General features: G+C 44.8%; 1 protein-coding gene across 10 annotated transcripts in view; it reads left to right on the top strand.

Annotated features, from left to right (window-relative positions):
• Window positions 1-27090, top strand: part of Bptf (bromodomain PHD finger transcription factor) — a 109228-nt gene that overhangs the window by 70214 nt on the left and 11924 nt on the right. For 6 of the 10 annotated variants that reach the window (XM_036197239.1, XM_036197237.1, XM_036197233.1 and 3 more), the window contains 14 exons: window positions 3124-3248; window positions 4392-4520; window positions 8563-8713; window positions 9018-9060; window positions 11933-12179; window positions 12497-12658; window positions 12873-13024; window positions 14780-14888; window positions 16545-16762; window positions 18656-18884; window positions 19419-19876; window positions 21317-21399; window positions 21601-21826; window positions 25093-25439. In XM_036197239.1, the coding sequence (XP_036053132.1) occupies window positions 3124-3248; window positions 4392-4520; window positions 8563-8713; window positions 9018-9060; window positions 11933-12179; window positions 12497-12658; window positions 12873-13024; window positions 14780-14888; window positions 16545-16762; window positions 18656-18884; window positions 19419-19876; window positions 21317-21399; window positions 21601-21826; window positions 25093-25439 (2679 nt within the window). The remainder of the gene's footprint in view (window positions 1-3123; window positions 3249-4391; window positions 4521-8562; window positions 8714-9017; window positions 9061-11932; window positions 12180-12496; window positions 12659-12872; window positions 13025-14779; window positions 14889-16544; window positions 16763-18655; window positions 18885-19418; window positions 19877-21316; window positions 21400-21600; window positions 21827-25092; window positions 25440-27090) is intronic. The other 4 variants (XM_036197242.1, XM_036197240.1, XM_036197238.1 and 1 more) reach the window with 1 other exon arrangement.

Genomic DNA, 27090 nt, shown 5'->3' with positions numbered 1-27090 from the left:
TGAACTAAGATGCCCTGGTAGGCAGGGAGCTGGTCTTTCTGCTCCTTATGTTCTGAAATGAAAGGTAGTTACTGGGCCCCAATCCTCATGGACACCAGAGCCCTTGTGTGCATGGCTGCAGTACAGGTGCCTTGACTTACAATGTTTTGATATGCACTAGCATGCATTATATATCTGTTTGGTCAGTCTCATTTTTTAATGGAAACAAATGTCTTACTGTACATTTTTTTTTTAAGATTTATTTATTGATTATGTATACAGCATGTATCCCTGCAGGCCAGAAGAGGGCACCAGATCTCATTACAGATGGTTGTGAGCCACCATGTGGTTGCTGGGAATTGAACTCAGGACCTCTGGAAGAGCAGTCAGTGCTCTTAACCTCTGAGCCATCTCTTCAGCACCCTTACTGTACATTCTTAATCTGTTGAAGTTGAAATTAATAACTGTTACTTCTGACTAATGGAAGCATGGGTAAAATAAGTGTTGTTTTGATGTTAGGATACTTTTTTAAAAAATTGCTACAAAAACTATTCATGTAAAGTTCATTTTTATACTAACCCTTGAGCCTTGTGTTTGCTGCTTAGTAGAAGAATTCTGAGAGCTGATGGTGTGGTTCTTATTTATTTCTTTATTTGTCCATATTTATTTGCTGTAGGTGGTTCTTCTGGGTCTAGCAATGCAGCCCAGGCCGGTCTCAAACCCCTGTCCTCCCACCTCAGCCTCATAGGTAGTCAGGACTACACATGGGCCCAGCTGCATGCATGGCACACATTTTTAAGGCAATGTTCAAGCTGAGTGCTATAGGACAATTGACACTTGCCTCATGGCTTCAGTGAAATCTTTTCGCCCTCTGAACATACATTTCCTTATATTCGTTTTCCCTGTCGAGCTCTGTGTTGCTGTCATTTTGAACTGGCAGTTCTCCATACAGCTGCTGGACGGGTCCTGCTAACATGGCTCTATGCTGGGACTGTTCTGAGTGATTGGTGGACACTCGCTACTGCAGGGAAGGAAGGGAAGTGTGTGTCACCTGGTGATCACTGGGAGAGAAGGGAAGCCTTAGAGACTTTATGAGCTTTTCTTTAAGCCTTCTCTCTGGCATAGCTCATTCTGACCTCTTCTTTCTTCTCCATGCAAGCTCCATCACCATTTACACCCACCCCTTCCCTCTGGCAATAACTTCACAGGATGTAGCATCTGAGAAGTGTGTGCTTTTTACACACTTGGTTCCTTCTCGTGTGTCCCTTGTCTTCAGTCAGTCAGCCACACTGTCATCCAGTGGACACGTGCTTTAGACTATGGCAGACCTATGTACTTGCTTCTCTGAAAGCTCTTACCAGATAGATTCTCACACTTTGTATCTCTCCCAGCTTCGTTCACAGTTCTGACCCATCGGCAGCACTCCGTTGTTGTGGGGATGAATGAATGAGTGAATGGATCTGCACACTGATAACCTGTGGGTGTGTTCATCCAATGATGTTATCTGCATTTTATAATAGGGCTGCTTTTGGGAACCAGGGATATTGATGGTTGGTAGAGCGCTTGCCTGGTATGTCCAAGACCTTGGGTTCTGTCCTCAGTACAGTGGAGGTGAGACAGTGTTGTGTGTGAGGCAAGACAGGCAGAGTGAGTGTTTGAAGTTAATGTCTGACCCTAGAGAATAAGCAGAAAAGAAAGAAAGAATAAGAAATGCTTGTTTTCCTCTTGACACACCAAATGGCACAAGGTTTCCCTCGAGGCGTGGCCTGAAGTGATGGACACTTTGTTCCTCCCAGGATATCCCTATACTAGTCAGCATCTTAAAGGCTCTGTTTAGGGTCGAGGCTTTCTGGGGTGTAGTTAACATGAAGAAAACATGGTATATGTGGAGCCAGAAATTGGCAGAGGTGCAGTAACCATTTGACTAGAGATTCCTTTTTCACATGATAGGAACAGAAAAAGCATTGCCTTTCCAATGCAAAATTGTCTTAAGATTTCCCATTTACCTGTGCAGGAAGTTACCTTCACTGTCTAGGTTTCCTCTGTGATGCATTCAGCCAGTGTTATCACTCATGTATTTGAAAATGTCCAAAGGGGAATCTAATTATGCAGGTCTTAATAGGGAACTGACAGCTATGGGGTGCTTTAATATATGTTACAGTGCATTCCGTTTTAGGATAAAATACTCATTGAAATTGCATAAATTCATTTTCATATGTGCTTTTGGTGTTACTTTTTAAAAGAAAAGTGTATTTAGTAATTTTATGCTCATGCTTATAGAAAAGCGTGAGCCCGGATTCCCTTTTGTGCATCAGAGTAGCTGATGCAGAGTAGCTGATGCAGGTCTTTGTGCATTTCTGGAAATGACTTTCTTAGGATTCCAAACTTGCCCACATTATTAGTATTCATAGTATGTGCAGTAATAGTTTTCAAGAGCCACGTGGACTACAGAATTCCTTTTAGTTTGAAAAGATCTTGTTGCATTGGTAGTGTTTTCGTCTTGTTTTTTTCACTCTTCGATATTTGACATTTTCAATTGTTTTGTTTTGTTTTAGCAAAAACTATTTCATCATGATTTTATCTTCAAAACTCCTCATATTTAGTAACATGGTTATTGATTTTTTTTTCTTGGTAGTTTTTCATGCAATATTTTAGTAGATTAATATAAAAATCTTTATAAATAGTTGTCTTTAATCTTTTTTTTTTTTTAAGATTTATTTATTTATTATGTATACAGTGTTCTGCCTATACGCATGCTTGCAGGCCAGAAGAGGGCACCAGATCTCATTACAGATGGTTGTGAGCCACCATGTGGTTGCTGGGAATTGAACTCAGGACCTCTGGAAGAACAGCCAGTGCTCTTAACCGCTGAGCCATCTCTCCAGTCCTTATTAATAATCTTAAGATAAAACAGTTACCTATTTATATGGCTATGGAAATGAATCTAGATGATCTAAGATGTTATCCTAGGAACTCAAAGCTGTTAAAGACTATGTAATGTCTCAGTCTTACAGAGCCATGTTAGAAATACTGAGGTTACAGTGAGCACCAGAATCATGTCCTACGGGTTCATAGAGAAGAAGAGAGTGTGAGTGGGTGTGTGTTTGTATGTTTATATGTAGTTGATCTGGGTTGTTCTTTCAGGTATAGACTTCAGACGGTCAAATCCTTAGCAGGAGTGAGCCTGATGTTACGGTTACTGTGGGCCAGTTTGAGATGGGATGACATGGCAGCCAAGGCTCCTCCAGGAGGAGGGACTACACGGACAGGTAAGGGAGTTGGACTTGAAGTTTAAAACCTGTAGGCTAAGGAAATAGCTTAGTTGCTAGAGTGCATAGGTCATGCGCTAACATGTGAAGCCATGTTAGGTTCCTAGCATTGGATAGCCTGGTTGTAGTGGTGCATGCTTGCAAACTTACCACTGAGGAGCTGGAAGAGGAAGGATCAAAAGTTCAAGGCCATCTTCAGATACATGAGGCCATGTAGCCAAAAAAATAAAAGGAGCCAGACTTGGCAGCAAAGGCTCATAATGCCAGCTATTTAGGAGATTGAGGCAAGAGACTTGCTTGGGCTGCTTATACTTAGCTCAAGGCCAGTTACAGCGACTGTCACAAACAAGACAAACCAAGAAACAAAAAAATGGGTCCATGGCTTTAGCACTCACCTAGCATGTACAAGGCTCTGGGCTTGACCCCTAGCACTGTACAAATATCAAATCATGTGTCATTTACTGAATTTATTACATGCTTGTTTTCTTTTTGGGTTTTTTTTTTTTTTTTTTTTTTTTTTTTTTGGTTTTTCGAGACAGGGTTCCTCTGTGTAGCTTTTCGCCTTTTCCAGGCTGGTCTTGAACTCACAGAGATCCGCCTGCCTCTGCCTCCCGAGTGCCATAAAATCAAGGTTAAGGAGTAAGGTTCACATAGACCCATCAAATGTTCAAATGATAGATAGTTGTTCCTACAGAGTGTAAGTCAGTAGTTACCCTGGGATTCCTGGACCCTCAGGCACCGCATTGACTGGGTGCTGCCTCTGGGAGTTAACTTGGACCTCACTGCAGTTTTTTTCATCCTGCTGCTCATGCTGAGGTGGAAGAATTGCCACAAGTTTGATGCCAGCCTGGGCTTATGTGTCAAGTTCTAACAATGGGCTGTAGAGGGAAACTGTATTACATCAGAAGGAAAGGGATGGCCCGCCTACAGTGAGATCCCCGATGCAGCAGCACCGCCCACAGGTGCTCTGGGGGAAGAAGCTCAGCTTTGTAATCAAGCAGTGATGCTGTGCTCATTAATAAGCCATATGTTCTGAGAGGACATTTCAGAGTCACATCTTTAAAGAAGTACCAAGTGCTATGTGTTCTGAGTTCCCTTGTATTTCGAATGGTTACTAACAGTGTGTATATCGTATTCCCATAGAAACATCTGAAACTGAAATCACAACCACAGAAATAATTAAGAGACGTGATGTGGGTCCTTACGGCATTCGTTCTGAATATTGTATTAGGAAGATCATTTGCCCCATTGGAGTTCCAGAAGCACCAAAAGGTAAGAACTAGGGGAATATATATATTTATATTTATATTTATATTTATATAATCACTGGCCTGTTGGCCATGTGTTCCATTAATTGAACTACTTACCTTACACCACAAACTACTGCTCTATTGAGAAGCATATAGAGACTAACAGCTGAGACACCTGGCCTTCAGAGGGAGATCCTGTTTCAGGAAGCAGACTCGCGGCTGGAGAGCTGACTCAGCAGTTAAGAGTCCTTACTGCTCTTACAGAGGACCCAGGTTCAGTTCCCAGCACCTACAGTGTGGCTCACAACTCCAGTTTAGGGGGCTCTGAGGAACTTGAACTCCATGGACTCCTGCATGTATGTGCATATAAACTCATGATAACTAAGACTAAATTTTTTTTTAAAATGCTTAGACTAATGCACCCTTGGGAGGCAGAGGCAGGTGGATCTCTATGATTTTGAGGCCAGTCTGGTCTACAGAGCAAGTTCCAGGACAGCCAGGATATAAGAGACATGCACAAATGCATAAAGAAAAAATTTTAAGTGTGGGAAAAGAAAATGATGTCTTCACAAAGAAACACTTTTTGAAAATTATTCTCCTTAAATGTATACTTTTACTGATATTAACTCATAGTTCATTTGAAAGAAAGAATACTGTCTTGGGAGATAACGGAATACTATCACAGTGACATCTACTATCCAGGCAGCAGTGTGGGCAGCTCAGGTGATGAACAGGACAGGTCTACTCCTGGCCTCATCTGTTTGTTCCAGCAGCTCAGAGAAAGTGAGAGGGGGTGTGGAGTCGACAACTGCTAAGCACAGAAGAAGACACTTACCTAAGAGAGCAAGACCTAATTCTTCTGCTGCTTTGTTTTTCTCTTACCTTTTTATACCACCTAAAACAAATTTCTGTGCAAAAAGGAAATCACCTCACAACCACAAGCTACGTATTTTCCAAAAACAAATTAAATTTTTACACAGGAAAAGAAATTCACATTATGATCACAAGTTACATGTTTTTCTTAGAAACCCACAAGTAGTTAGACATTTTCCTTTGTATTAATTTTCCCACCATAACATCTTCACCCCAAAGCACTGATTCTTTCATTGCTAGTTGACAAGGTTAAGCAAGCCCAGGGTGTTTCCGTCAGCTCCTTTGCATGGCAGGCAGCTGTGGAGGTTTCATTGTAGCGGATTCCTAGCCTGCTCCTACTCTACAAAGTTTTCCTCAAGTGCTCAGCTAACCACCTATTTTTCTTTTTTCTTTACACACAGTAGGGTCTTTGATTTCCTTTCACAACGTTGTTTTTTCAAGGTACACTAATTCTGTAAGCTACATAACCGAGGAACTCCGACCTAACCCTGAGTGTAGGGACATAATTGCTTTCTTTGATCATCAGCCTGTTTTTCCACAGGCAGAGTTCGTGGGTCTGTAATGCATAAAAAAAAAACTAACTTGTTCTCATTTTCCATCTTTGGCAAATCTCACGTCGGTTAAGAAGCACCATTGCTTTATGAAAATCCATCTTCATTATGATCTACAAGTAAATTATGCAGTGAGGAGGGGGGATTTTCCCATGAAACAATCTCTCTATACTGTTAACTTTTTTATTATTTACAGTGGCTGCGCCTTAAGATGTCCTAATCAGAGACTGCAAATCTGCCACTACAAGCAGTGATTAGGCCAAAACCCTTGGGAATGGAATTCCCTTGGTCACTGACTCTTTCAAAGCTATCAAGGGAAACTTTATCTAGATCTCTATCCAAAGAACCCATGATTCAAAGGTTGAGGTGGAATTCTGCTCACTCACAGATGTTAAATAGCAAGTACCTAACCTTCTCCCTTTGTTGGTGTCTTCCAAAAAACCCAGCGTCCTTCTGCTCAGCCCCCAATAAAGAAACCTCACTACACTTAGTTCCTCCCTACCACTTCTTGTCAGCTACTTGCTGATTCAGCCTCCTGCTCACAGGTTAATTTTATTTAATCAAACAAATGTAGCACATCTTTGCATTGTTAACAAAGCAATAGGAAAAGATGCAACACACTTTAGAATAAATATTCCACAGCACTATACTAGACACAGTGGGGTTCTTTGGTGTGGGAACTACACCATACCAAATGCAGTATTCACACAACAGCAGCAAGCAGGCGAGAGAAGAGCAGAAGCAAGGGGCATCCTGGAGACAGCCCCCACCCACGCGGTGGGCTTTGCATCTCTGGGGTGCACCCATCATAGCTGTGCTCCTCCTCCGTCATGGCCACCGCCACCATCTCACATGGCGCTATATGGCCTGGATTCTATTGCCCTCTGTTCCCTGGGAGCTGACTGTCGCTCTGGGTCCTGGACAAGGCTTGGTGCTAAGCTCTCTTTACTGTACAGTGTTTTAAATATCTCTCTTTTTTAAAGATTTATTTATTATGTATACAGTGTTCTGCCTGCCTGTATCACTTGTAGGCCAGAAGAGGGCGCCAGATCTCATTAGAGATGGTTGTGAGCCACCCTGTGGTTGCTGGGAATTGAACTCAGGACCTCCAGAAGAACAGCCAGTGAGTGCTCTTTAACCTCTGAGTCATCTCTCCAGCCCCAGTATTTTAAATCTTCCTGGGAGATTTTTACATGTTCTTCAGCCTTTGGATCCCCTTTTTGTACTGGGTAAATGTAACCCAGCTCCTTGGTGCTATGGAGAGAAATGAGTCTTGCCATCTCAGCTGTAGGCTTGCTTTAGTCTTTCAAGCAAGGAAAGGTTGAGGATGACTGTGACCCACAATTTGAGCACAATGGCACAGACTCAGCACTCGGGTCTGAAGCAGAGAGATGGTATGGCTGTGTTTTATAGTGAGTTCTATGCCACACTGTAGCTTACGTAGAAGCGGGCAGTGTTGGTAAGGAAAAAGAGGGACAGACACAGTGCAACCAGGGAAGCCCCTCTCTTCGTGCGTATTGGCCTTCCTCCTCTACCTCAGCTGCTGGTGTACTTGTGAGGTGTCCTCTTTACATGACTCCCCTTCCTCTTCACTGACAAGGACGTTTCATCACGCTGACCCCTTTTTGTTTCAGACTCTTACCAGGCCAAGGAGAAGCAGTCTCAAGTGATCCCTGAAATGGGTATTGCCAGGAATGTGGCATTCTCTCCCCCTTCCCTGGTGTCACAGCTCTCAACTTTCCTCCTAGAAATGCTAAGTCTTTAAAGAAATTGTAGTGGTTCTGGAGTCTCAGCAAGGAATTGCTTAATCACATGTGGAAAAGTAATGAGGAGCAGTCCTAGGCAAAGAAAAGGGGTATAAAGGCACAAAAGCCCTTTATCAGAGTTGGTGAGCCATGACCCATGAGCCTTGGTGACTGCCTGCTTTTACAAATGAAGTTTGATTGGAACACAGCAACATGTAACTCTTAACATTGTTTATTTGATTTTCCACTGATTGTTTTTAAAAATTGATGTGCATCACTGCTTTGCCTGCATACATATAGTCTGTATGAAGGTTTCAGATCCCCTGGAACTGGATGTACAGATGGTTGTGAACTATTGCTGTGTGGGTCCTAGGAATTGAACCCAGGTCCTCTAGGAGAGCAGCCATTGCTCTTAACCACTGAGCCATCTCTGTAGCCCCCAGACATTTTTTTTCTTGTATGTTTGTTTGTTTGTTTTAATGATGTATGTGTGTAGGTGTTTTGCCTATAGGTATGCATGTGTACCATGTGTGTGCCAGGTGTCTTAGAGTCGTGAAAAGGGCATTGGATCCCCTTAGCACAGTTGTGAGCTGCCATGTGGATATTGGGGATTGAACCCCAGTCCTTTGAAAGAACAGCCAGTGGTTTTAAGCACTGAGGCATCTCTCCTGCCCAAAGGCACTTTGGTTCAGAATTGCATTGTAGACCATCTGGCCTATATGGTCTCAAGGGTGTGCAGGAAAAGTTTGGCTGATGGTGGCATCCTGGTCTATGTAGCAGACCCTGGCTCAAAATAAAAAATGTAGTTTGCCAACCGCCATGCTTCATGAGATAAGATGTCAGAAGAACTCCATCAAACAATATTGCTGAAAATACTCTGATTTTTTTCTCTAAGAAACACCCACACCTCAGCGGAAAGGCCTTAGATCAAGTGCACTGCGGCCAAAGCGACCCGAGACACCCAAGCAGACCGGCCCTGTTATTATTGAGACCTGGGTGACAGAAGAGGAATTGGAACTCTGGGAGATCAGGGCTTTTGCTGAGAGGTAATCTGCTAATGCCTGGTCAGGGGAAGGGTTTTATCACTTCAGAGTTAGTGATTGTCACGGTAGTAGTCACTGGAGTCCATTTGGATTCACTTTTGTCTACCTTTTGATTTTATGTTCTACCTCTGGGTAGTTTAAGTCCTGTTTCTGAATTTTAGTGTGTTAGTATTATACATTTGTTAGTCTTAAAATATCTTAAATATTCATTTAAAACAGAAATAGTCCATGTTTCTGTATGATGCCAAAGTCAGCCAGATTTCACTTATTGAACGGTTTCTGATAGGTTGCTCCTTTCCCCCTGCAGAGTGGAGAAGGAAAAGGCTCAGGCGGCGGAGCAGCAGGCCAAGGTCAGTAGAAGGCAGGTGGGCCCTGCCTGGCGTGGTCCCCCAGCCAGCGGGGCACATTGACCTCTGTAGCCAGATTCAGGGTTATATATTCACATGAGATTTTTTAAATGTACCTCATGTTTCGTTTCTTGAAAATAAATATCTCTGTGGTATAATAGTCTGTGGTTCTGCAATTCATACGCATGACTGCAGGGTGTTAAATCCTCCTTCTGATTATTATTATTATAATTCTTTGAGTAGTTTCTAGAAAGAATTTTTTCCTTTTTTCCTCTGAACTTGGTAACGCAGCCTGTAAAGAAGTAAAGTTGACTAAGGCTCAGAGAGAGTTCATTGTAATCAGTGCTCACTAAGTTGTTGGTTGATGTTTGGCATCCCAAATGGTGATCAGTATACTCTGTCTGAGAATCAAGGGAAGATTCATGCTTCTCCTGAATGTATCAACTTAGAGGATGGCGTAATGTGCTTACTTTCAGTACTGTTGACATAGCTACAGTTATATTGATGTGATGTGTATGTCTTCTGCCTGGTATATGTCTGTGTACCACATGAATGCCTGGAGTCCATGATATTCTGAAGAGGGAATCAGGTCCCCTGAAGCTGGGTGACTGAGCCACTGTGAGCAGGTGCTGGGAACAAACCTTGGTCCCTGTAACAGCAACCTTTGCTCATAAGTCCTGAACATCTCTCCAACCCCAGCTGCACATATTGTAAAAATACTTACTTTTTAGATTTCAAGCCATTCTTTTTTCATGTTTTTTAAAACTCGGTTTTCAAAATCTTACATGTCTTTCAAGTTACTGTGCATCTTTTTCCTCACTTAAAATTTGAGAAAATAACACTCCTCAAATTGAGTTATGTGCTCGAGTCTACCATGGAAACGTACAGAAAATCACAAGCAACGGTTGTTACTATAGCAACTGGCTAGTTGTTCTGCTCTTTGCTTGTTTTGTTGTGTTTTGTTTTTCAAGACAGCATTTCTCTGTGTAGTCTTGACTGCCCTGGGACTTGCTCTGTAGACTAGGCTGACTTCAAATTCAGAAATTTTCCTGCCTCTGCCTCTCATTCCTGGGATTAAAGGCCACTACCGTGCAGCTGCCCTTTGCTTTGATAGGTGCCTTTTGTCATCTCTGCAACACAAGCTGATGTGATACTTTTTCATTTGTTTTAGACTAGCACTTAAAGGTTTTGTTTGTTTGTTTGTTTGGTTGGTTGGTTGGTTGGTTGGTTGGTTGGTTGGTTGGGTTTTCTTCAAGACGGGGTTTCTCTGTGTAGCCCCGGCTTTCGTGGAATGCACTCTGTAGACCAGGCTGGCCTTAAACTCACAGTAGATCTCCTGCCGCTCTCCCATGCACTGCAGTTACAGGCATGAGCCCCCGTGTCCAGCTCTTATTTGTGGTTTTGAGACACAGTGTTGCTCTGTATCTCGGGCATCCTCAAATTCAAGGCAACCCCCCTTCCTTAATTGGCTTTTCACAGGTCCATCACGTGTCCTTGGGCTAGTTGCACAGCTGGTCTGAAACTCAGTTTCTTCCTGTTTAGTGTTTGAATGCCAGCTTTCTGATTTGGTGTGAAGTCTTGGTAACTGAGGTATTGCACATGTAGTCAGTTCTCCCCAGTGTTCTCTCCTGGAGGCCTGTGCTGCTGTTCTCTCCACCGACCGCTGCAGGCTGGCTAACAGGATAAATCCCACTACTCTTGAATTAAAATCATGCGAGTTGTCTTCTCGTTGGTTTCGCTTGGGTCGTTTTTGTTTTATTTTGTTTTGTTTGAGACAGGGTCTCTCTATGTAGTCCTTGCTGTCCTGGAACATTGTATACAGAGTAGGCTAACCTTAAACCTCAAGAGAACTGTCTCTCTGCCTCAGATTATTGGGATTAAAGTCCACCACACCCAGCCTGATTTTTGAGAGTGGATCCTGCTCTGTAACCAAGGCTGATCTTAAATTTGAAAGTTCTCCTGAGAGTTGGGATTACAAGTGTGCCTACCACACTCAGTTTAACCCCATGTTTTCATTTCATTTTCATTTTTATTTTTTGCAGTGCTAAATAATGAACCCAGAGCCTTGTGCATGCCAGACTGAGCTGTATCCCCAGTAACCCTGGTGTCTGATGATTCTTCCCTCTGTAGGATTTCAAGTAACTAAATTCTATAGTACATGATGTCATCGCAGTACATGGGAAGCTGAAGCAGGAGGATTGCTCCAAGTTCAAGACCACACTGAGCTATATAGTTTGTTCCAGGCCAACTTGGACTACAGAATGATACCCTATCTATGAATAAACAATAACAGAGCCTCAAAACAATTTATAATTCCCATATAGCTTGTTCACAAGTTTGCCGACCTGAATAGTAATAATAAAAACTAGCATCATGCTCTTGGATTGGATAAGCTAAGCTAGTAGTACCATGAAGCAGGCCCACCTCCTTCCTTCTGTTCTGACTCTGAAATGCAGATCTTCTGTAAGAGTGTCCCACATCTGTTCTCACTCTAAAAGCTAGGTGTTAGATAGTCCGTTTTGATCCTTACATTTTTTGTTTGTTTTTCGAGACAGGGTTTCTCTCAGGAGCTTTTCTCCCTTCCTGGAACTCACATGTAGCCCAGGCTGCCCTTGAACTCACAGAGATCCGCCTGGCTCTGCCTCCCAAGTGCTGGGATTGAAGGCGTGTGCCACCAACGCCCAGCGATCCTTAAATTTTTTTGTTGATGAACAATTTACAATGATGTAGAGACTTGGGAATTGAGCCTTCATGCAAGATTCAGAATAAATTATACAGGCATGCTTTCTTTTTGGTGGTTTAACATCGGGAAATCCTGCAAAATAGGGTTCGTCGCGTAGAACTGGAGTTCACGTTTCCTCTCCTTGACTCTCAGAAACGTTTGGAGCAGCAGAAGCCTGCGGTCATTGCCACGTCTACCACATCCCCACCAAACAGCACAGGCAGCACTGTCTCTCCAGCTCAGAAGGTGATGGTGGCCCCCTTGAGTGGTTCAGTCACCCCTGGGACGAAGATGGTGCTGGCCACCAAAGTTGGGTCTCCTGCCACAGTTACATTCCAGCAAAACAAGAACTTCCATCAAACCTTTGCCACGTGGGTGAAGCAAGGCCAGTCCAACTCAGGTAGAGCCAGGATGAATGAAACCTTGCTTTCCTTGTGGGGGAGAGGGGTCACTTCTAACCTTCATTTCCTGAGAGCGCTGTTCTGCTTCTGATACTGCTTGCACAGGCAGGCTGTGACAGTCGATTGTCATCGCTGCTCTTCATGGAGCTCTCTGCCGTCCTCACCCCAGTACCCACATAGTGCACTTGGAGCAGAGAGGAGTGGCTGCATTCAGTACAGAATGAGCCACATTTCATGCATCGGTGCCCTTCCTAGAAGTCACTGCGCTGCTGGTATTTAAAATCTAAAGCTTATTAAATGTCTTATACCCCATTAGCCACCAGCACAGCTGCCACCTCTGCTACAACCATTGCCAGCACAGGTCAGACGTTCCAAATTACAGGCAATCCCGTCACTATGGCAGGAAAAGTAATTACCAAACTGCCACTTCCTGCAAACAGCAAGATTGTCGCTGTCAATGTGCCAGCAACACAAGGAGGTAAGGGAGCCTCACAGAGTTTGAGTTCACCTTCGCCAGATCATGCTCTTGCCATCACTCCATTTCCTTCTCTCTGGTTTCAGTCGTCAGCTCTCACATTCTGTGTAGCCCACTCTGCAACCCACCACACGGAGTTTCTTCCTCAGACACCGAGCAGCACCTGATGCTTGTCCTTAAATGGTAGGGGTTCATGTTTCCTTCATTTCTCTTTAAGGCGTGGTCCAGGTACAACAGAAAGTCCTGGGTATCATTCCATCGACAACAGGTCCAAGTCAGCAGACCTTGACTTCATTCCAGCCCAGGACTGCAACAGTCACAATTAGGCCCAATACCTCAGCCTCTGCCGGAACCACCACTGCCTCACAGGTAAGTGCTCTCCAAGGGTTCCTCTGTTGAGAAATGTTGAATATATCAGAGTGACATTCCTACGGCCTCTTCCAACATCAGTTCAGTTCATCTTCCTTCACTGTGGTTTCATTTGTGATGAAGTACCATTTTGGAAATATATATATAATTTTTATACTTGTTGTGTTTTTTGTTTTTCCCCTTGAGATGGGGTATCCCTATGTAGCCTTGGCTGTTCTGGTACTTGATTTGTAGATCAGACTGGCCTGGAACTCAGGGACCTGCCTGCCTCTGCCTCCTAGGGTCAAAGGTGTGTGGCATCACCCCCCAGCCATTTTTTATATTGGTAGTGAACAAAAATGATACACGACGTACTAACTTTGACATTTGGTGAATTCGACATTGGTATTGTGCATAAGTAATAATGGTTTGCCAAGATTCTCTGTAGAGAACTACGACGAGATGAGGAGCATCGGCTGTGCTTCCCTCCCTAACGCCAACCCGCCCTCCCGCCCTCCCGCCCTCCCTCCCTCCCTCCCTCCCTTTTTCAAGAGTTCTCTTCATCTGTGCTTTAATTGATCTGTGTTCTTTCTGATCAACAAAGAACAGATTGGGGGCTGGAGAGGTGGCTCAGCAGTTAAGACCACTGGCTGCTCTTCCAGAGGACCCAGGTTCAATTCCCAGCACCCACACAGCATCTCACAACTGTCCGTAATTCCAGTTCCAAAGGACCTGTCACCCTCACACAGATAAACTTGGGTTAAACAGCAGTGCACATAAAATAAATGAATCTTGTTTTTGAGCTGAGGATCAAACCCAGGGCCTTGCGCTTGCTAGGCAAGCACTCTACCACTGAGCTAAATCCCCAACCCCATAAATGAATCTTTAAAAAGAACACATTGAAATATACTCTGTGGGGTGGTGGTGGTACCTGCCTTTAATCCCAGCACTTGTGAGGCAGGCAGATCTCTGTGAGCTCCAGGACAGCCTGGTCTACAGAGCAAGATCTAGGACAGCCAGTACTGTTTCACAGAGAAACAAACAAACAAAAAGAAATATACTGTATGTCAGCTGATATATGCACATATTAGGTATAGCATTTGTTTAGTGCTAGTATCATGGAAAAGCTTTAAAGTCAAATGTTCTGGCTCTCACTATAAAACTGAAGTAATGTTGTCATTATTGTCGTGTTTCAAACTATAAAAGGCTATGCGATTTTTATTTATGTATTACAGTCCCCAGGTTCTGGGACTCAACCTCTTTGAGCAGTAGTGACACAGCTGAGCCTTTCTGTCTCTTAGGCTCCCAGAGACTTTTGTCACCAATGGCAATAAATTTCATAGTTCATTTGAATTAAAGTTTGTATCTTCAAAATTCCACCTTATACCAACACTGAATACAATTTCGGTAGTGGGGAGTCAAAAGCAGAAGCAGATGGATCTACATAGTGAGTTCCACGGCAGCCAAGGCTATGTAGCAGAACCCTGTCTAAAACACACACACACACACACACACAATAGTGTTGGTTCTCTGCCATCTCTGTAGGATGGTTAATGAACTTGAGTTGTAAGACCACTGTGTTTTAGTCATTTTGAAGCAGTTTTAATTCTTTTTTTGTTTGCGAGACAAGAGTTTCTCTTTGTAGCCCTGACTGTCCTGGAATTCACTCTGTAGACCAGATACCCACCTGCCTCTGCCTCCGGGTATTGAGGTTAAAGGTGTGTGCCACCATGCCCACCGTAGCAATTTTAATTCATTGTCCTTTGCTCTTCACAGGTACTCACGGGGCCTCAGATCCGTCCTGGTATGACCGTGATTAGAACACCACTCCAGCAGTCCACACTAGGAAAGGCAATTATTCGAACACCTGTGATGGTTCAGCCAGGTATTCCTGCATGCGGTATTATTATTTTAGTATTTGGACACCAAGTCCAAGAAGTTGTGACCCTCCTCTCTATTTGTCTCTCTTGATGTTAGGGAATAAGGATTTGAATTAGTACTTAAGGCATGTTAATACTAGGTATAAGCAGGACCTGTGTTGGTAGTGGGGTGTCATGATCCTTCTTTTTCTCCTCCCTGCCTTGAAGAGGAAAAGTGACTGCGAGTTACTTACAAAGCAGACAAGGGAGAGCTGTAATGAATGTAAAAGATAGCGACCAGACCCTCAGAGAAACGAGGACAACAAAGGCAATGTCAGACCTTGAGGTCATGTCAGCAGGTTAAAACTATGATATAAGAATCAAAGACTTGCTGGGAAAGCTTTTGGTTTTTTTTGCATACAAGGCCCTGTCTGTGGACCCTGGCATGGGGAGGAGTGGGGCATGGTGGGAATTAAAGATATAAAATTGAGGGAAAACCCAAAAACAAGGCCTCCAGAGATGTCTTATTTACTAGGGACAACCTGGCTTTGATGATCTTTCAGAGAACATGCATATAGTGGATTATCTCAGTGATCCTCATATAACTGACCAGAACCAGTCTGGTTTTAGATTATTTATTTCATTTGACATGTATGAGTGGTGTGATTGAATATGTGTCTGCCGGGCCATGGTGGTGCATGCCTGTAATCCCAGCACTCGGGAGGCAGAGGTAGGTGGATTTCTGTGAGTTTGAGACCAGCCTGGTCTACAAAGCGAGTTCCAGGACAGGCTACAAAGCTACAGAGAAACCATGTCTCGAAAAACCACAAAAAAAAAAAAAAAAAGAAAGAAAGAAAGAAAGAAAAGAATATGCGTCTGTGCACCATGTGCATAGCTGGTGCCTGCTGAGGTACATTCCTGGAGTTGGAGTTATGGGCATTTGTGAACTGCCATGTAGATGCTAGGAATTGAACTGTGATCCTCAACAAGAGCAGCAAGTCCTCTTAACCACTGACATCTCTCCAGCCCCAGAACCAGTCTCTTCTGTGTTTCTGTAGTAGTTTAGCAGTACCATATCTTAAGTGATAACTTTCCATGTATTGTTCCCTAATGGTTCTGGCATCTGAAGCTCTCACGTCACCATGAAATCTTGAGGGTCATCTTAAGTGAATGGAAAATTTAGGAGGAGCAAAAATGAAAAACTTTTATTGCCAATTATTAAAGCATCTCAAGGCCACTAACCTTAAGAACATTATACCCAAGAAAGCACCCAGATGGATGCAGCCCAAGAGCCATTTCACTTGAGAATTTACTGCATGACTAAGAAAATGCCATTTGTCTTGTTTTTGAGGTGTGGGTTTCTCTGTGTGGCCCTGGCTGTCCAGGAACTCACTCTGTAGACCTGTGTGGCCCCAAGAGGCTCACAGAGATCCACTTGCCTCTGCCTCCCAAATTCTGTGATTAAAGGCTCGTGCCATATTACCTGGCTGGACTGTTCTAACTCTATTGAAGCTGGTAGGGATCTTTGGCTATGGTCCTGTGTTTGAACTCATCTTGGATTATTGGCAACCAAATGTCTATTTGAAGATTGAGATTAACCCATTCATCTTACATGTCAGACTATTTTAATTCCAAGTATGCTAAGAGCGTGTGATCAATAAGGGATCTTATTGTCTGTGCAGGTGCTCCCCAGCAAGTGGTGACTCAGATCATCCGAGGACAGCCTGTCTCCACTGCCATTTCTGCTCCAAGTACAGCTTCTTCAGCACCTGGGCAAAAAGGCTTAAGTCCAGGAGCATCAGCTGGGACTCTACAGCCTGCAGCCCCACAACCCCCTCGTCCCCAGCAAGGGCAAGTGAAGCTCACCATGGCTCAGCTCACTCAGTTAACACAGGGCCACGTAAGTGACTTCACTCTGGCTTGAGAGGCAGTCTTATTTTTACTCAAGTTTACAGTTGGTCTTAGTTCCATTTTGAAGTATGCATCCTTTAAGAAACAGCTGCTAGTGAGATGGCTCAGAAGTTAGAACACTAGCTGCCCTTGCAGAGTACCCAGGTTAGTTCCCAGTACACACAACTACCTTACACTCCAGTTTCAGGGGATCTGATGCCCTCTTCTGACCTCCATGGACACCAGGCATGCACAAAGAACACAGATAATACATTCAGGCAAATGCTCATACAGATAAGTAAAAGAGAAGGAAGGGCTCCCTCCTGGAACCGAACGAGAATACTTACTACTGGCAACATAATGTCCTGCTCTTTAGAGACCTTCACTTAGAAGCTGTACAATGAAAGGGATAAACCTTTATATTACCAAAACTTTATTGGTGGGGCAATTAAAACAAAACAAAAAACAGTACAAAATTTGGATGCATTAAACTGATAGCCTGCAACATACAATATTGCTGTCTAGTCTTCTGTCAAAGCCTCAAGTTCCCAAAAGCCCACTGTAGTTGTTTATTTTTTATTTTTATTTATTTATTTTTATTCTTGGACACCCACCACCCAGCTCCCAAATATTACAAGCAGACTTATGTTTGGCCCTCGCTTGGCTTGTTTCTAGCCAGCTTTTCTAACTTAAATTACCCTGTTTCTCTTTAACTGTATTTTGCCTCTGGGTTTTTTAACCTTTCTTTATTCTATGTATCTTTGATTTTTTTTCTTGATCCATGGCTGGGTTGTTTGCCCCTGGCGGCGTCCTCTCCTCCTTTTCTCATTCCTTGCTTGCTTCTTGTTCTTCATTAAATTTCTCCTATTTATTCTCTCTGACTGACAGCCCCCTTCTTTCTGTCTCCTGCCTAGCTATTGGCCTTTCCCCCTTTTCTTAAACCAGTCAGGTGTTTAGGCAGGCAAAGTAACACAGCTTTACAGAGTTAAAACAAATGCAACATATAAAGATGTTTGGACGCCGGGCGGTGGTGGTGCATGCCTTTAATCCCAGCACTCGGGAGGCAGAGCCAGGCAGATCTCTGTGAGTTCGAGGCCAGCCTGGTCTACCAAGTGAGTTCCAGGAAAGGCGCAAAGCTACACAGAGAAACCCTATCTCAAAAAGCCAAAAAAAAAAAAAAAAAAAAACACCAAAACAAACAAACAAAAAAGATTTAGTTTTGTATGGTGTATTGCGCCTGTGTGAGGGTGCCAGATTCCCTGGGAGTGGAGTTATAGACAATTAAGCTGCCATGTGAGTGCTAGAAATTAAACCCAGGTCCTCAAGTACTGAGCCATCTCTCCAACCCACATAAGATATTTGAAAAGTATAAAATAACATGATAAAAGTAAGTTTAAAGTAATAATCAGGTGTGATGGCTTAAGTCATAGTGAGTTCTGAGTTATCCTGGGGTACTGGTGGCATCCAAACTCACAAAATTTAATTAATTAGTTAATTGATTGATTGAAATAAGAATTTTGGCCTAAACTTCGGGAGTGCTGTTTTTTTCCCTGGGTTTCTGGCAAAGTAGAGTAGTTGTGAGACAGTGTCACTCTGTAGCCTGGGGTGGCCTCAGACTCATAAATGCAGGGATCAGTACCTACTTGGAGCCTCATTTTATTGATTAATTAAATGGCACCTGGAGCAGGTGTGTTGTTTCTAGCTGGATGGTGGCCCACTGGAGAGTTTGGACAGGAACTCTGAGGTGTTGACGTCTTTCCACTGTGCCACGCAAATCTGTTTCTTTGACTTATGTTGGTTTTCCTGGGGCCATTGTAGGGAAGGATCTTCGTAACATAAATGGTTTCTTTAAAACCCTTTTCAGATTCGTGATTTGAATGTCGAATATCTGCTTTTTCCACAGGGTGGCAACCAAGGTTTAACAGTAGTAATTCAAGGACAAGGTCAAACTACTGGACAGTTGCAGTTGATACCTCAGGGGATGACCGTCCTTCCAGGACCAGGACAACAGCTCATGCAAGCTGCAATGCCCAATGGTACCGTGCAGCGATTCCTCTTTACCCCGCTGTCAACCACAGCCGCAGCCACCAGCGGCAGCACGACCACTGCTCCTGCAGCAGCGGCAGCAGCAGGTAGATCGCTGGGTTACCACTTGTTTGCTGGGCTTTGTGTCACTCGGCCCAGTAGTCCTGACTCCAGCCTGCTTAACCGCTTAGCTGCTGACACAGTCAACCTCTGTGCCTCCACGCCTTATTCCTAGGCTCCCTGTACCCCTTCTCGATTCAAACAAAACAGAATCACAGAAAGGAGGGGCAGAATACTGGCTACCATGGCATCTGTGCCCACACTCCTTGTCCAGTCATGGTGGAGCCCTGCTGTGGGGGTGCTAGAAGTGAGGTGAGCTTAGGGAGAGTGGGTCCACCTGGCTCATAACCAGCCCTCTACCAGCCGGCAATACCTGTTACCTTGCCATAGCAGAAGAACGCCTGGGTGACATGTGGGGGCATGCAGGCAGTGTCCCAGCTCCCTCATCAGTCTGAGTGCACCTGAGTGGAAAGCTTGGCTCTGCTCTGCTGCTGGAGCTCCAGGAAATCCCTTCAGAGGCCTCCTTCACCACCCTCTTCCATCCTAAAGCCAGGGAAATCACTCTGTCTTTCTTTTTACAGGTTCCGGGGAACAAAAACAGAGTAAATTGTCACCCCAGCCCCAGGTCCAACCAGCTACAGCCATAGTGCCCACTCAGTCATCAAGTGTGAGTCCTGCAGAAGGCCAGCCACAGACTCCTCAGCCTGCAGCACAGCCCCAGCCCCAGCCCCAGTCCCCAGCTCTGCCTGAAGTCCAGACCCAGCCAGCTGTCTCGGCCCATGTCCCTTCTGAAGCACAGGCCTCCCAGGCACAGTCATCTAAACCCCAGCAACAGTGTCAGCCTCAGAGCAGTGTCCAAGGACAGTCTCCTGTTCGTGTCCAGAGCCCACCACTGACTCGAATACGTCCATCAACTCCATCCCAAGTGACTCCTGCACAGCAACCCCAGGTTCAGACTACAACCTCACAGCCGGTTCCAATCCCGCCCCCCACATCTCTGCAGACACCTTCCCAGGGCCAGCCACAGTCCCAGCCCCAGGTACAGTCTTCAATTCAAACATTAAGTCAAGTTACTGGTTCATCCCCATCCTGTCCTCAGCTCCAGCAAGTCCAGGTTCTCTCTCAGATCCAGTCACAGGCTGTGGCTCAGCTAGAGGCTCAGCAAGGTCGTGTGCGCCAGCAAATCCAACTGCAGTTACCCATTCGAGTTCAGCAAAGCAGTGCTGTGCAGACTCAGCATATTCAGAGTGTGGCCAGAGGGCAGGCAGCCAGTGTGCAAGAGCAGTTGTGGAGGGTTCAGCAGCTCAGGGGTCAGCAGCAACAGAAGAAGCAGCAGATAGAAATTGAGCATGAATACACCCTCCAAGCTTCTAACCAAAGTGAAATCATTCAGAAACAGGTAAAGTCATGGAGTCAAAGCAGCGTGTTCAGTAGAGTGAATTACTGTGCTGAGGGGTAGGCTTCCTGAATGAGACAAGGTCACCAATGAGCAACCTCAGAAGACCAGAAACACTGCTTGCCGCTCAGGTTTGGGACTCCCTGATAGACACAGAGCATCAGTGCTTATTAGAAACCACCTTTCCCTGGTAGAAAACCAAGTGGTAAGGCCGCCATCACAATGTAGCAATTCACGTGAAGTCATTTGATTGTGAGTGCCTGTGACTAGGCAAATTGTGGGCAGACTGAGTCCATTTGCATTACTTGACACACCTTGTAAAAATGCCTTAAACCCAGATGGTTGTCCATAGCTCCCATGTAAGGTGGTGGTGTGCTGCAGGGGCATCTTGGAGTAGTAGCTGGGTAGTGAATCACTTTAGACAGCTAGAGTTCTGCCAAAACAAAGCTGGTGACCTGCAATCTTCCTGAGGACACTCCTGTCAGCAGCCACGTGCCCCCGTCAGTACTAGGCAAGAGGTTACGAGTCTTACCAAGCTCTGATACACTGTTTTCTCCCTGAGCTGTATCTACATTAAAACTCTTTCCAGCCACGTGGGATTGTTAGGATTAAATTCCATCATGTATATGATTGTGAAGGTGTAAGTTAATATTTCTGTGAGCGTAAATCCTCTGTGACATGTTCAAATCTCAGCTCTTGTATTGTTTATTCTGTAAACTGAGTGTTGCTCCAGTGCCAGTCTTCCAGATCTTTGTAGGGGCCAGGGTACTCTTGTGGTTGCGCAGTTGCGTTGCTCACTATTTAATCTCACACAAGTTGATTGATGTCTTTGTGTCTCAGTGTTTATTTGGGGAGGGGGGAGTATGTTACCATGGAGAATAAGCCATGTCGTTAAGTGCTTAGCTTAAGTCAGTACTTGGTGCACAGTAAGAACCTGAACCAACTAGCAGTGTCTTCCTATCTGTATTAGTTAGACAGTTCTTACCAGTTCCAGCACCAGTGTGTGCTGATTTTCTACCTGTGTGCTAACTGAACTTGTGTCTATTATAAAATGTGCATTTATGGATTTGTTCTGTTCTCAAGGTGGTGATGAAGCATAATGCTGTAATAGAACATTTAAAACAGAAAAAGACCATGACTCCAGCTGAACGAGAAGAAAATCAAAGGTAGGGAGAGACACAGGGCCTCCTGAGACTGCGCAGTTTGGTTTGGCTTTGGTCTTAGCCAAGTTTCATGGCAGGAGTGGCTCATGGTCACTCCTGGAAAGCCTGCAGTCCATCTGTCCATCATCTAGGGACGTAGACAGATCGTACCTTACCTTTCTGGGTGAACACCCAGTGTTACAGAGGTTGTGTGTTTTTCTCTAGAATGATTGTGTGTAACCAGGTGATGAAGTATATTCTGGATAAGATAGATAAAGAAGAAAAGCAGGCTGCAAAGAAACGCAAGCGCGAGGAGAGCGTGGAGCAGAAGCGGAGCAAGCAGAACGCCAGCAAGCTCTCCGCTCTGCTCTTCAAACACAAGGAGCAGCTCAAAGCCGAGATCCTGAAAAAGAGGGCACTCCTGGACAAAGAGCTACAGATCCAGGTGCAGGTAGGAACGCTACTGGCCAGGCGAGAGCGTCACACCCCTTCTTCCCTTCCATCTCAAGTTCAGCCTAAAGTTCCAGCTCCTTTCCTAGATTTTACATCTGTGTGTTTGGAGATGTGTTAGCATGGAGAGTAAAAGGCATGCTTAGCTTCTGAGATGAGGCAGACCTTTCTAAGGATGTCTTCCTCTCTCTAGTCTGAGAGGGCTGAGCAGTCTTTTTTGTTTGTTTTTGATTTTTGAGACGGGGTTTCTCTGTGTAGCCCTGGCTGTCCTGGAACTCACTGTGTAGACCAGGCTGGCCTCAAACTCAGAGATCTGCTTGCTTCTGCCTCCTGAGTGCTGGAACTAAATGTGTGCCAACACCACCCGGCATGGGGGGAGCTATCTCAGCCATGCTGTGGTTTTTATTGTCTGTGCTATCACTCACCTGGAACACATTTCAGAAGAATGCAGAGGCACGTGAACACAGGAAAACAAAAGCCCATTTATTAAGACACTTTTTCCTCTCCTGAAAGTGACCCTGTAGGCACTGCTAATCCATTCGTGCATATTTCCAGGGCTTTCTGATAAAGAAGCAACCTATTGAAAAGCATCCCATAAGGTATTCTGTACATGTTAAGGAAATACCCATCAGACCAACAAATAACCTTACATAACCTGGAAGCCTGGAGGTCTTCCCACAGAAGACAAACCAGACAGGAAGCACACTGCAAGAAAGAAGCCAGGATTGGTACTGTGTGTGATGCAGTTGTTACATTGCCGTCCCCAGAGAAAGCATCCTCACCTTTAACAGAATTAAGCTTGCCAGCATTAGTATTAACAAAGAGTACAACTGTTGTCACAATATCCTGAGGAAGAGAGCCCAGTCATGGTAGAATCAGAAAACTTAAAATACAGTTTCACACTTGGTGCCATGATACAGTTCAGGTAAGAGAGCTGTTCACAGAGCATCAAACATGTAAATTACAACCTCACACTTGATATTAAATCACTATTCCGTGCCTGGTATGGTGGTCCACACCTGTAATCCCAGCCCTTGGGAGGCATTCAAGGACGGCCGGAGCTACATGGTGAAACTGTGTTTCAAAAAAAAAAGCAACTCAGATATATTAAAATTTTAAATGCAAAACAACACAAAAATACAGGGGAAAAAATTCAGTTGCCATTTTTGAAGCCCTGGAGTGCAATTCTTGCAATTGTTTTATTCTTTCATTTTATCTTTTTGTAAACATCTACATAATGACTGTGGAGTCACTGGAACTGCTGGCTAGGACTGCTGTGAGAGCAGCAGGCTGAAAGAGGAGGTTAGCTGCATGCTCACGGCCTTCTCCAGCAGGAGAGAGAGAGAGAATGTGTGTGTTGGGAGAAGGCACTTATTTTAGCTTGGAGTCCTAGGTACAGTTCATCAAGGCAAAGAATTATAGGCAATAGTGAAACATGGTTAGTCCCTGTACTCAGGTCAGAAAATGGGCGAATGCATGCTTACTCAGCAGTTTCCTTTCTTTGTTTTGTTTTGTTTTCCGACACAGGGTTTCTCTGTGTAGCATTAGCTGACCTGGAATTCACTATGTAGACCAGGTTAGCCTTGAACTCACAAAAGATTAAAAACAGATAACAGTCTTTTTGTTTTTGGTTGTTTGTTTGGGTTTTGTTTGTTTGTTTGTTTGTTTGTTTTGTTTTGTCTTTCCAGACAAGGGTCTCACTAATTGTCCTGGAACTCACTATGTAGACCAAGCTAGCCTTGAACTAACAGAAATCCTCCCGCTTCTGCCTTCTGAGTGCTGGGGTTAAGGTTCTGCACCTGGCTTCTTTCCACCCCCACCCTACCCCTCAGGGTACCTTTGTGTATCCTTGACTAGAAAACGGGTGTGTGTGTGTGTGTGTGTGTGTGTGCGTGTGTGTGTGTGTGCGCGTGTGAGTGTGTGCGTGTGTGTGTGCGTGTGTGTGCGCGCGCATGCGCCTTTTATCATCTCTGTAGGATTGCTCGGATTGCTGATGTAAGCTGCTACATCTGCTTTTTTAGCATTCTGGGCATTGAACTTGGTCATCAAATTTTTGTGACAAATGAAAGAACACAGCAGACGCCATAACAGGCTGCTCAGGCTCCTCGCAGAGATCAGGCCTCAGTTTCAGTTTCTTCCTGAGACTGCACAGGTAGTTTCTGAGGAGGAGCCACAAGCAAAGGACAATTAATCACTGGTGCCCCTGACCACAGGGACAAAGGAGATAGGACATACCAAGCCTGGGCCACTGAGCCAGCACCCACGGTCAGTGCATACTAGGCCAGCCAGCCTCCACAGCAGCTCAAGGATAAAGCCTGGGACTAACCCGGACCTGCCCCAAAATGGAAAACTATACCCCTGACCGACCTCTAGCTAGCCCTGGCTAATTAAACTGTACTAATATGATTACCACTTGCTTAAGCCAATGGTAGATAAAATGACCTATCTGCTCTAGAACCTTTCCTTGGCTATGCTTAAAAGGAGCCCACACAGACCTCGGGATTTTCACCATCTTGCCTTTGTGTGGGATGGCTGGCCCCAGCATGGTGGAAGCTTTCTCAAGATAGTAAGTGCCCTTGCTGATTCCATACGTGGATGGTGGTCTTTTGTAGGACTTCTCCAGGACCCTAACAACAAGCACTTTTACTTACTGAACCATCTCATGAGCCCAGGATCCTAATTTATGGCCAGCCATGTTTAGAGAAACTAGTCTTCTTTTGAGTGATGTTTGTTTATTTGTTATGGGATTTGTTTCGTTTTGAGGCAAGGTCTCAAGTAGGCTAGGCTAGTTGCAAACTCGCTGTGTTACAAAGGAGGACCTTTAACTTGTAATCCTCTTGCTCTGTCTCTTGACTGCTAGCACTGTGCACCCAGGTAGAAAATAGTGTATTTTATGCCAAGATCTCCTTTCTTAAACCCAAAGGACAATCTTTCTCTTCTTCTCTTCACTGCCGTAAGGCTGTTAGGGGTCTTGTGTTAGTGCGAGTACAGGAGGAGTTACTTGAACAGGCGATGGTGGCGCACACCTTTAATCCTAGCACTCGGGAGGCAGAGGCAGGCAGATCTATGTGAGTTCGAGGTCTGCCTGGTCTGTGCATTGAGTTCCAGAACAGCCAGAGCTACACAGAGAACCAAAAAGAGAAAGGAAGGAAGTGGAAAAGGGAGGAGTGGGGAGCTCTTTGCCAGGTGGGGCTAACGTCCAGCTCCTGCCCAGGTTGCTCCTTCCTGTATCCCTGGTGACTATCTGTCTGTGTTAACTGATCACAGGAAGAGCTGAAGAGAGACCTGAAAATGAAGAAGGAGAAAGATATGGCCCAGGTGGTACAGGTCAGTGCTGCAGCAGTGTCCACACCCTCAGCGCCAGCACCAGCGCCACCACCGGCAGCCCCTCCAGCTCCTCCTCCTCCTCCTCCTCCTTCGCCTCCCCTGGCACACAGTCTGCCACCTGCAGGCCACCCCACAGCCCCACTGCCTGTCGCTTCCCAGAAGAGGAAGCGGGAGGAGGAGAAGGACTCCAAGTCCAAGAAGAAGAAGATGATCTCTACCACCTCGAAGGAGGCCAAGAAGGACACCAGGCTGTACTGCATCTGCAAGACGCCATACGATGAGGCCAAGTAAGTGCTCGCCCGTCTTAAGTTGTTGAGTGAGAGGTTGGCAGCACTGGGTGAGGGCAAGCCATGTGAGGCTGGGCTTCCTTTGCATCAGATACCTGGCTTGACATAGGACAGTAAGGGGCTGTTCCACATGCTCATGGGTCTTGCTTGTCCTCAGCAATGTCCTTTTCTGTCAAAAACAAGCTTGCTGTGGGTTCTTTGCCTTCCTAAATCTCTTTGTGGACTAGCTCCTAAGCTGCCATGGCTGCATCTTGCAGAAGGCCATCATCCTGGCACTCTTGGCTTCCTATCTGTGATGGCCGAAGCCCAGAGTCCATCCCAAAATGGATGGCACAGAGGCATCATATCAGTTCCTTTAAAAACAAACAAACAAACAAACAAAGCAACAATATTTTTGTCCAAGTTCCACTGTCTTATTGGAAACAAAAGCCAAAAAAGGTACATAAAGTGTTCTTTTTACCTACTTTGTGAGTTTAACATTCAAAAAATTGGTGAGCACAGCAAATGGAAGCTGTTTTTGACAGTCATGACTTGTATTTGGTGACGTAAATGAGATTTTAGAGATATTAGTACATAAATATATTTTCTTGGGTTTTTTTTGGTTTTTGGTTTTTGGTTTTTTTTTTTTTTTTTTTTTTTTTTTACTATTATTCAGTGTGTTTAACTTCTGACTGGAACATGCACATATAGGTCAGTGTTTTACAGTACCAAAAGTTTAATTGTGCTTTAGAAAAGGGTGTAGCATTAGGAAGTCTGTGGTGAGAGGGAAGCCACTTGAGTGGCGCTGCCTAATCACCGTCAGTTTGCAAATGTCCGGTGGAAACGCTGCTGGGAACAAGCTGCCTGTTGAACTCAGCAGTGTAAATGTCTTCCCCTCCCACTGTGTGTCCTTCATTGGTGATTGTCCATCATGCAGAGAGTGGCGCCCCGTGCACGCATCTCCCTGGAATGCAATACAAGTCCGTGTGCCTCGCTTTAAGTAAAACCCACTAGAGGATTCCTGAAACACACCAAGGATGAGCAATGTTACGTACACGTCAGCTTTAAGCTGACATGAAGTGTTTGGCCCACAGATCATGTCCATGCAACTTTCTGGGGATACTGATGTTGCTTAAAATGAGGTACATGAGTACATGTGCTCATTCTTTTGAGACTGCCCGTAATTTTGTGGCTATTTCACCTTTTTTTTTTTTTTTTAGTTTGCCATTGACATTTCAACATAGCAGGTTCATTCACTCCCTGTCAGAGTTGGAGTAAGTAGTATTTATCAGTGCTGTGTGACCTTGGACCAAACCAGCTTAGTTTGAGCCTTGAGTCAGTCACCAGCTTCTAAGGAGAGTTACTAAAAACTGAACTCAGGTCCCAAAGTTCCTTTCAGAGCACACAGCACCTTCAAGAGGTAACCTTGAAAGTGCTCCAGCTCGTCCTCTCCAGGCAGGCAGGGCATGTGGGAGTCGTGGTTCAAAAGAAAAGGTCACTGGGAAGGAGGTTGACAACTCGCTGTGTGGTACTCCTGCAGTCATGGGCATCCCTCTAGGTTAACTTACCAGCACAACTTGATAGCCTGTGAGCAATGCAGTCCTACACAACTGCCATCCACTGCTTGTGACTTTCCCCAAGACCCGATGTCACACCCCTCCCTCACACACAT

This window comes from Onychomys torridus, chromosome 8, assembly GCF_903995425.1.
Source record: "Onychomys torridus chromosome 8, mOncTor1.1, whole genome shotgun sequence".
NCBI classification, from domain to species: domain Eukaryota; kingdom Metazoa; phylum Chordata; class Mammalia; order Rodentia; family Cricetidae; genus Onychomys; species Onychomys torridus.
The sequence above is the reverse complement of the archived record's forward strand: the minus strand, read 5'-3'. Positions and strand labels throughout refer to the sequence as shown.